We start from the raw sequence: 10,664 nt of genomic DNA, 5'->3' as shown, positions 1-10,664 counted from the left end.
CAGCAACCCTTCTGTTAAATGATCAATAATAAACTTGAAACTTCGTGAGTGGCTTCCTTTTGGTGAGTCTACGGCCCTGAGAGGTCGACTTTTTTTACGAAGTGATACACCCTAATAAAAAACTGTTGAAAATTTCAAAGTTACAATAATTTTTGCCCTATAGATATTTAGTTCTATTATATTAATTTGAAAACGCAGCTTTTTCGAAAAAAGTTGTAGAACAAGTTTAGTAGACCCGCCAAAAGAAGTCACTTAAAAAGTTTCAAGTATGTATTAATCATTTAACAAAAAGTATGCTGTTCCGCATACTATTAAGTACCGTAAAGCACTATGAAACTGTATTAAACTGACGGCGCAGACACATCGAGAAGATATTACACATGTCGTAAGTATAAGTTTAACAATTCTACAAATTTACCCGAATTTGATTTTAGATAAAAGGAACAATTTTTTTATAGCTTCCAAAATTTCCCATTTTTTCATTATTGGATCATACAGGACCATCTTAACCATATTCAGCGTCAAGGTGCACAAATCAGTCGACGATCCCCGAGCCGTCTTTTATGTATCGTCTTACGAATAAAAAATTCGTAATTTAAAAAAACAATTGGTGCCATTTTTAAACATCAAATTCTATTTTTCGTTGACAAACTTTTTAATACCTTCGTCTGTTTTGAAATCCACTTTCGACTCGATACTTATTATGGCCAAATTGTTTGTATCTTTCTTGGGTCATGGTTAATCGCAAGTAGTTTTTAATTAATTTCAATTTCGTAAAGAATCTTTCGCCTTCTGGTACTTTCACAGGAAGTGTTAAAAAGATGTTGAAACATTAGGGTCGTGAGAGTGAAAATAAGCCGTGTCACATCTTAATCAGATTGTTCTCAAAAAAATTAGATACTCGACTCGGACTTTAAATAAACAGCTACACTATAAGGTTTTGGTGGTGGGGATTGTAAAAAAAGGATTAAAATTCAAAATAATTTTTTTTTTTTTTTTTCAAAAATTGTTTATTTCATTTTGGCGTACAAAGTGAATATGCTATTACAAGCAAATCTGTGTAAGAAAATATTTAAAGCAAATATGAAAAACAAATATATATGATTGATTCTTTTTATATTTGATGAAAATCCTTAAAACGACACTATTGATAATCATAATTAAAAATTAATTTTCACAAAACAAAAACAAAAAATCCGTTAGCTTTAATTTGATGATGTGTGTGTAACTGCTGTAAAGTGTACTTTAGAACAAATAGAATCTAAAATACAAATTCTTTTTTTTAATAATAAATAACAATTATTTTATCATCTGTACACAATTTTAGTTTTTTTATTTTTTAAATTTTTATAAAATATTATTAATAATCAAAAAAGCAATTCTAACAAATTTGTTTTTTTTTTTTTTTATTAAACAGACCTTATATTTTTTTTATTATGCAATATGTTGTATTTTGATTATACAAATTGAGGTATCATATTTACGTCTGTATCGAATTTTTAAATAACAGTTATTAGAATTAATAGAGGCAGGTAATGTTCTTGTGAAATCACCCACACAATCGAATCCACCAAATCATATGTTATAAATGTGTTGTATTGTGTGTGTTTACGCAGTATCGTGAATGCCGAGACGGAAGATATCGTGTTGAAGGAAGAATGAATTTCCAAGTGGTTTTAAAACAAATACTTGAGTATAGGCATGTGGTGGATCTTCATCACACTAAACAAACAAAATAATCATTATTTTAATTCAATAATACTTTATTACTTTCATTAAATATGGATCAAGAAGCAAACGAAAAATTTCTAGAATCTCTGATATATTGATGAAAACCGTCAGGAATGATAGTATTCACTAGTGATGTTTCGAATATTCGCATTCGCGAAAAGCAATGCGAATGTTTTTGACAGAAAATATCCATCATTTTATATCATAAATTGCAAAAAAACCCCCAACGTCAGTAGTAGATTTGGCTGAAATTGTGAAATGTTATAGCTCTCGACATTTTAATCAAACGTTGTCATTGGCCCAAAGTGATCCTATGAATAGTTATACAAGGGAGAAATGTGTGTGATATTGGAATAAATTTTTATGATCTCCTTTTTTGACTAAGATGAGTGGATTATATCTCAAATTGTAGACTTCAAAGTGTTATTCAAGGAAAAAAATGATCGCCCTACTGGGAGAAATCCCGGCGGAGAAGCAGGATCCTTTCTGAGTGGTGTCTAGCCTGGACACAATCCTAATAGCTTCATCTGCTTACCTGGAGGTCGGGTAAACAACATGTCCCGGCGTCGGGTGACAAGTTGTTCTCAAGAAGGGTATATAGAACCCTTTGGTTTAGAAGCTAAGGTTCCATTTGCGATACCCCTCTTATGTTTTATTATTATTAATCATACATTGTAATAAAATTGGTAGTTTTGGAATTTATTTTAATTTTAATCTTGGCATGCATATTAATAAAAAACTTTTTAAATTAAAACATTAGAAAATGATTAAATTTTATAAGAAGGCGGTAACTTCAAGGGTGTAGACTTTCTAAATGCCAAAATTAGTAATTTTAATGATAAATCAATCCACACACAATTCAAACTGATTGCTTACATAATAACATTGTATTTAAACTGTATCGTGAAGAACCAAACGGAAAATATCGTGTTGAACAAAAAAACTACCCTCTAACGGTTTTAATATAAACGTTTGTATATAAGCATGGGGTAAATCTTCATCCGTCTATTTAATAAATACAAGTTTTACTTATAAATAAATATAAAAATATTTAATTACTTAATTAATTACTTTACCTGTAATCTACCAAGTACATTAATTAAAACACCTCCATCGAACATTGGTTGAGAATCAATTGCTGTTATAATTCTATTAATTTTTTGAAACGTTAATGCCTACATTCAATAAATATTATATTAGTTCAATTATTATCAAATGTTTAAAGCCAGTAGATGCACAAAAAGTTACGTTCAAATAAAAGAGCGGATGTAATTTTTTGCTACAGAATTATAGCTAAAGGATGAATTTTTGTTGAATTCGATTTGAGACATAGTTATTAAAATAAATACCACGATACTCGAAATAAAATTGTATATTAAGATAATTGTATATTTAAATTTACTGTAATTGTTGGTAATGTTTTACATATTTTTTATTTTGCGAAAAATGTTTGTAATGCGTTATTCGTTGTGTGCGTAGTCATGGTAGGGACAATAAAATCGATGCAAGCGCTTCCAGTGAAAAATTTTGGCGTTAAAGGAGGCTGTTATGACTAATTTGCAGTTCTTTACATGTTAATGTTACAGAAATGTCAAATTAAAATTATTGAAAAACACGAATTAATTAAACTTAATGCATTAAAAATTGTGAAAATAAGAAATCAAATTGAACAAATATTATTTTTCAAATGTAAATTATCATAATTATTTATTTAAATTTGTGAGACAATAATATTAAATTTTCAATGTAAATCATAAATACAATCCATACAATTATATATGCATCCATACAATTCTATAATTAAAGTAGTGTATCGTTACCATGGAAACGCCTCCAATAAAACTCACACACGGTGCCAATATTATTTTATTTGGAGTGTATCGCATTTAAAATGAAGACATTCTCACATTTTCGTTTTTTACAGGAATATCGATTTACAATTTGTATTGTATTAATTAAATATTATCGCAAAGAAATATTACTTTCTGAGAAATCGAATGTTCTCGAAATACCCGGATCTTGACGTAAACTACACTTAAGAGCATATCTCTCACGGACAATACTTAAAAAAATAATCAATTGGAATATTAAAACATAAAATTCGATTGACGACTTTTTTGTACATCGATCTGTCAATTACCGTATTTTGAAAATGTCGGTTACAAAATTTACCGCACTTTCTGAAGAGATACTTACATTTAATTTTTCCATAATTTTTATAGAGCCTTGTAATTGCATTCCTTCGAATGTCATAAACGAACTTTCCGTCTGTGCATAAGAACATACTAATTAACATAATTACTATTTTAAATTTAAATGTTTTATTTTTTTTACTTACATTGTACATATTCACCAAGTTTTGCCTTTGCATTGGATCGTCAAACATAGCGTAATATTGCTGTACAAAACCTTTACCAATGGCTTCATATGCTGGATTTAAAGCCATTTTTATTTATTTACTACTTATCAAACTAATTTAAAATATAAAAATTTATTATAGGCACCAAAACGTGGTAAATATATTAATAATTCTTTGAAGATATCAGTGGCCAATGGATAGGTCATCCGACAACCTTCTTCATATTGAAGTTAGATGCAATTCATTCAAAATTACTTAATTCATTTTTTGACAAATAAGTCAAATAATTCCCTAGAAGTTTTGCGACTTTTCTAACTTTTTAACATTACCGATACCAATATACACATTTTTACACATATGTTTGTTTTCTACAAGAAAGTTTGTAACAGAAGTAATCTGCTGAAACAATAAAGTAGTATTTTTTTTAACAGACATAATCGGGCATATATTTTTCAGATTGATCCTCAAAAATTTAAAGTTAATAATTGGCCTGCTCTTTAATGCTCGTGGAGTAATTCCAACATTCACATGGTATACTCTTGTTCAATTTGGTTTATCTAGAAAAACCCTCGCCGAGAGTAGCTTACAAATCCTTAAGGATTAAATCCGTATTTTAAACACTCATTTGTTTTAATAAGATTCAGTGAATTTTTTTTATAAACAAACCAAGTTAACGAAGAAATATAAGATTTCGTAATAAATAATCTTACAGTGAATGATAAATTACGCCATCTGATACCATACCTGATACCTGATTCACAAAAATAGACTGGGTAGTCAAAAGACGGCTGCTACGTTTCACGTACGAGCAGGATTCTTTCCCTCTTTCTAAACTTGACCATTAAAGTGGGCTCGTACAGCTAGTTTAAAATTTTATATATAATTGTTGGTTATAAAGTTGGTTATTACATGGAGGTTATAAAGAAGGAAAACGATCGCTATAGAAAATATTGTCCCCAAAATATGGACAAAATAAGTGAGGCGCTGGGATCGCTAATTTGTCTCATTAAAAGCGGGCTGTTGTGCGCTAATTTCAAATGATCTATCAACGTTTAATAATCGTGTATATAATATCATTCAAAGAAAAAAAAAAAGCAATTGCGAAATTATTATTAATTATTATAATTATTTACTAATGAACAAATTATAAATTATCTATTCTACTTTATAAATTTATCTATACTACTTTATTAATTTGAATGGTACTAACTTCATCTACTTGTACTCATAAACAGCTAACTTCGCAGATACTAATTACCGACGACAGCGCAGCTTGTGGCTGAAAAATGAACCATAAATTCTACAAATTTTCAGAGACAGCCGGGCTAATGCTTTAGCACGTAGCGATCGTTCTCCTTCTCTCTAACCTCCATGCCAAATGCAATAAAATTTTAAGGTATTCTAGAATGTTCAAGAATATTCAGAAATCCTCTATAAGATTCTAGAATCTAGAGTATTCAGAACACTACAGAAAATTCGACGATTTTCCAGAATACCCAGAACGATTCAATTTTAATTAAATGATAATAGTTGCATTAGTTGCCTGCAAAAGTAAAATTCTAATTTAATTTTACCTCTACCGTCAGAAATTGAGACTATGCACCGCTCTTGTACACTTTATCTGTGTTGATGTGTGCTAATGTGCTTTTAAAGAGTCAATTGCTATACATCCTTTAAATACACGTCGCCGACAACATCTAGGTTATCTATTCTTCATACATCTAGCAATCGTTTATTATTAATGGTGACGTGTATTTAAGACATTCAAAATGTTGAAATTTATGTTAAGTTTAATATTTTTAAGCTGTTTCGCGTTTTCAGTGAATGCTGGTGGCAATACTCTAGTGTTATTAGATAATTTAGTAATAAGAGAAACACATTCGATATTTTTTAAGTCATTACAAGGTAAATTTTATGTACCGGCATTTTAATAACCAAATAAACTGCTCGAGAAAGGTTTTACAGACAAACTTTTTATCCTTAAAGATTAACTTTTGGGCATGTGTTTGAAGGTGGATAATTTTGATAACCCCTAGCTCTACACTAAGCAAATCAACCATCTAAACATATCTCAGGAATAAAATCCTTAAGATGAAAGAACCTGCCAGCAAACCCTTATTGGAATAGATTAAAATTGTATGTACAAATAATTTCAGATCGAGGATTCACGTTAACATTTAAATCCGCTGATGATCAATCACTTGTGCTAACCAAGTATGGAGAATATTTGTATGACAATTTAATAATATTTGCACCTTCTGTGGAAGAGTTTGGTGGTGCTTTGAGTGTTGAAACAATTACCGAATTCATAGATGAAGGTGGTAACTTATTGGTTGCTGCAAATGTGAATGCCGGTGATGTTCTAAGAGAAATTGCATCAGAATGTGGGTTCGAGGTAAAAAAAGAGACTGGCTTCATTCATACTATTGATTTTCACCAATATTCTAATGCGAATTTCTTGGAATGTTTTTAGCTTGATGAAGAAGGAGCGTATGTCATTGATCACCATCATTTTGATGTGTCTGATGAAGGACTTCATACAACAATTGTAGCATCTCCAGAAAATCTAATAAATGCTCCAGTGATCGTTGGTTCAAAGAAAAATTTACCACCATTATTATATCAAGGAACTGGAATTCTAGCTGATCCAGAGAATCCATTAGTTCTTCCATTATTAACAGCTGATAGTACTGCATATAGTTACATACCAAATGTTCCCTTAAAAGAGGTATTTTCATAAAAATTTCTTATTTCTTTACAGTTTTTAGAAGAGTTCTTTTAGTTTGACCGTTATGTGTGTCCGTCTGTGGCGTCGTAGCTCCTAAACGGATGAACCGATTTTGATTTTGTTTATTGGAAAGAAAATTTAATGGAGTGTTTTTAGCTATGGAATTTTTTAATTTTGTAAATTTCTCTTGTTTTGTTTTTTTCAGTATCCTCATGCTGTTGGAAAGAATGTCGTATTAATTGCTGCTTTACAAGCCAGAAATAATGCTCGTGTTGTTTTCAGCGGATCATTGGATTTCTTTTCAGATGAATATTTTACTTCGTCAGTTCAAAATGTTCAAGTAAGTCATTATTTTATTGTATCAGTAATAATAAAAATCGCACCTAGAACAAAGGGTTCCCTATGTCCTTCTGAAAAATGTTTCCAGGTAAGAAATGCTGTTTTAAGCAGATGAAGCTACAAGAGTCTCTCGAGACCAGACACCATGCAAAAAGTCCGGGATTTTACCAAGATTGATGGGTTCAAAGATTCGAACCCAAATCAGAACTAAACCAGACGCTCTGCAGGTTTCTAGAGGATTCGTTCTCCTCCATATAGTCCGTACAAGTGGGAGCATCAAAGATTCCCATGTTATGAAGGTGATAGTTCAATCGATAGTGTTCTGTCAAGAGTCCCATCATTTTTCTTACTGTACTACAAGAAGAATCGATTCCATTATTCTAGGTCCTTAAATATCCGTACCAGATAGATCTCATTTATTACGGAAAGGAACGATTACCCTAAATTTGCGATCAAAAATTCTTTAGAATGAGTGTCGTTAATGGTTTTTTTGGTATTATGTTTTAGGATCCAGCAAAAACAGTTTATCCAAAATCTGGAAATGAAGAAGTTGCTGTAGCAATTAGCCAATGGGTATTTAAAGAGCATGGTGTTTTGAGAGTGTCATCGGTTAAACATCATAAAGTAGGTGAAACTACGCCACCAAATGCATACACAATCACCGAGGATGTCGTAAGTATACTTTTTAATTAACACACATTGGTTCTTACATATACCAGGTGTCTCGGATCATCCGTACACCCTCTGTAAAAACCAAAATATTTCGCTGAATATAAAATTTGGAAATTGTGGATTAATGGAAATTTGTTAATTCTGACAGATATATCAAATTAAAGTGGATAAATTAATTGATGGTGTATGGAAGCCATATGATGCAAACGATATTCAATTAGAATTCGTACGTATTGATCCATTTGTACGGACCACATTAAAACATCTTTCTGGTGGTATTTATGAAGCACGATTTAAGATTCCTGATGTTTATGGTGTTTATCAATTTAAAGTTGACTACGATCGTATTGGATATACACATTTGTATAACACTACGCAGGTAATTCATAAATATCGATTTCATAGTTTTTAAGAAAAAATACTTTGGAAAAACCGGAATGAAATCGGAATGATGTGAAAAAACCAATTTTTTACAGCAAAAAATAAGGCATTAAAGTATTTTAATAAACCCTGTCCAGTTTGTAAATTCCCGTTTTTTTTTTCAAGATGCTATTAACCACTTTGAGCCCCGAACGGACCCCGATAAACACGTGTTTTTCCATCGAATTCGACTTCAACTAGTTTCATTTTTTTCGCGCTACAACCACTTTTTGTTTTTTAATTATGCTTCTTTTGTTTTTGTTTTGCAAAAAACTGTTTCTTAAACGGGTGAACCAATTTGAATACGGTTTTATTTTTCGCTTGAAATACGATTTGTTCTTAGCTATGTTTCAAGAAAATCTTGATGAAGGGAGAGAGGAGGTGTTTCGTTTTTCAAATTTTATAAATTTCCCTAGTTTAAAATAAAAAAAAGTCTTATGTTCAGAAATTCATTTTCAAACTATCCAGAAAATTATAAGTCGAAAGTTTTATATTTCAAAGGGATTATTTTTCCACTATTTACACTGAGAATATTTTGGACACTTTTGATCAGCTAGGAAAAATCTCTAGCTACATGAATGCATAGAGTTATGGGCTTTTTTTATTCTATTTGTAAAATTGAAATAAATAAATTGAATGTTTTCTATTTTAGGTGTCCGTTCGTCCATTAGAACATACACAATATGAACGATTCATTCCAAGCGCATATCCTTATTATGTAAGTTCATTTTCAATGATGTTCGGTATGTTTGTATTCTCTTTTGTTTTCCTCAACTACAAAGAAGATGTACCAAAAGGAAAGAGTGATTAAAACAAGTTTTAAATCAAATCAAATTTTACAATACATTTCTTTTTTTTTTCTTTTTTGTAAATAGTCACAAATTCTTGTAATAAAAGTATCACAAATAAATCGTAATAAACATACACAATTTTCATCTGTGCATATAATTAAAAATAATTTTTTGTACATGTTTTAATTTTTGTTGATTATTAATTTAGTAAAAAAAAATGAAAATTTGTAAGTGTAAACTTAATTGCCTTTTCCTTTCTATGATAAATAGTAATTTCCCATGGAAAATATACAACAGAGGTTATGAGAAGAGGCATGACCGTAGCCGGGCTGTGTTATCCATAATAAGTAATAACATAGAACCGTAATGTGGTCATCCAGAGAGAGACCTAAAAAAAGTACACGTATAGCTGTCTTCGTCTGTCTTATATTACCTTTTTGACATACACAGACATGCACGTGTTTATACAATAATTCGGTCTCTTTAAGCGGTCAATAATTAACTAATTTGCGTTTTCTATGCTTTTAAGCCTCTATGCACTGAAATATAGAGAGGCTGGAACGCTCTCTAGCCTGCTGGCAGCGATTGTATCGTAATGAATTCATGTAACACTCCGAATTACTGTCAAAATGGTAACTAATAACAAGTTACCATAGTAATTTTTTTAATTTTCTATTTTTAACCCCCGAACCAAAAAAACTGGTGTTATATAAACTTAACTGCTATGTGTGTCTGTCTGTCTGTGGCATCGTAGCACCTAAACGGATGAACCGATTTGGATTTTTTTTGTTTCGTTTAAAGGCAACTTAATGGGGGAATGCGCTTCTATGTTTCAAGTGCGATGATCCTCAAAAATCGGTTCAGTTTGGAGAAGGCTCTAAGGAAAAAGGTGATTTAATAGAGAGTGTTCTTAGATACGTTTCAAGTGCGAGATTAGGATTCCGTACCTGAAAAACTAAAAATAATTCGTACTTATTTATACCTCATCGATTTTTAACAAAATTATCGAAATTTGTTTCTAAAGAAATCCTAATCGCGCCATTAGAGCGCTCAAAAAATCCTCAAATTGTGCCAGACTTATTTATTACTCGAAATTTATTGTTGAAAAGTTCACTGTTTTGAATTTTCGAGATGTTATCGAAAAATTGCTTTTCACGGCTATTGATTCCACTTGGGTGGATAAGAAACTTTTACAAAGCATATTTAACACTTTAAAGCGCTGTATCTAACCTTTCCAAACTTGGGTGATATTTATGTACCACCATAACCTCTTTATTCTTCATAAAATGTAAATACGAAATAAAAATGTAAAAGGAATTTGACACAAGTTTTGTTAACGCCTGAGTTAGGGTTGAGCACATTTTTATCAAGTAAATTTAAGTATAATTAAAGTGAATGAATCTTTTGAAATAAAATAATAATATTGATAGAAGTTTAATAAATAAATCAGCTGACGCGATATCCATTTGTACTGTGAAGTTCGTGTAAAATGACAAAACAGACATACAGATAATCGAGCAAATAAAACCGAAAAAACAGTCTAACCCAGGAAAAAACCGCGCCAGTAGATTTTTATGGGAAACAGTGAAATATGTTTGACTAATTGTACTCAACAAAATCATAT

General features: G+C 30.7%; 2 protein-coding genes across 5 annotated transcripts; one reads left to right on the top strand and one right to left on the bottom strand.

The window, feature by feature from the left end:
• Positions 1 to 1,412: 1,412 nt before the first annotated feature.
• On the bottom strand, positions 1,413 to 4,319 carry LOC123295336 (probable nuclear transport factor 2). Of its 2 annotated transcripts, XM_044876648.1 has the most exons (5): positions 4,070 to 4,319; positions 3,928 to 3,999; positions 2,808 to 2,906; positions 2,608 to 2,736; positions 1,593 to 1,722 (listed from the first exon to the last, which is right to left on the bottom strand). In XM_044876648.1, exons 1-4 carry the CDS (start codon positions 4,175 to 4,177, stop codon positions 2,623 to 2,625), a joined length of 393 nt encoding a protein of 130 aa, XP_044732583.1. In that variant the 5' UTR covers positions 4,178 to 4,319; the 3' UTR covers positions 1,593 to 1,722; positions 2,608 to 2,622. The 2 variants fall into 2 exon arrangements, with proteins under 2 accessions (XP_044732582.1, XP_044732583.1); XM_044876647.1 differs by lacking the exon at positions 2,608 to 2,736 and having other exon boundaries at positions 1,413 to 1,722; positions 4,070 to 4,318.
• Positions 4,320 to 5,814: 1,495 nt separating this feature from the next.
• LOC123295335 (dolichyl-diphosphooligosaccharide--protein glycosyltransferase 48 kDa subunit) lies at positions 5,815 to 9,190 on the top strand. 3 transcript variants are annotated; one of them, XM_044876646.1, is made up of 7 exons: positions 5,815 to 5,995; positions 6,247 to 6,485; positions 6,564 to 6,818; positions 7,024 to 7,152; positions 7,665 to 7,829; positions 7,978 to 8,208; positions 8,902 to 9,190. In XM_044876646.1, exons 1-7 carry the CDS (start codon positions 5,860 to 5,862, stop codon positions 9,058 to 9,060), a joined length of 1,314 nt encoding a protein of 437 aa, XP_044732581.1. In that variant the 5' UTR covers positions 5,815 to 5,859; the 3' UTR covers positions 9,061 to 9,190. The 3 variants fall into 3 exon arrangements, with proteins under 3 accessions (XP_044732581.1, XP_044732580.1, XP_044732579.1); XM_044876645.1 differs by having other exon boundaries at positions 7,024 to 7,162; positions 7,672 to 7,829; XM_044876644.1 differs by having other exon boundaries at positions 5,816 to 5,995; positions 7,024 to 7,158.
• The last annotated feature ends 1,474 nt before the right edge of the window (positions 9,191 to 10,664 follow it).

The sequence above is a fragment of the Chrysoperla carnea genome, chromosome 3, assembly GCF_905475395.1.
Source record: "Chrysoperla carnea chromosome 3, inChrCarn1.1, whole genome shotgun sequence".
NCBI classification, from domain to species: Eukaryota; Metazoa; Arthropoda; class Insecta; order Neuroptera; family Chrysopidae; genus Chrysoperla; species Chrysoperla carnea.
This window is presented reverse-complemented; position numbering and strand designations above follow the sequence as displayed.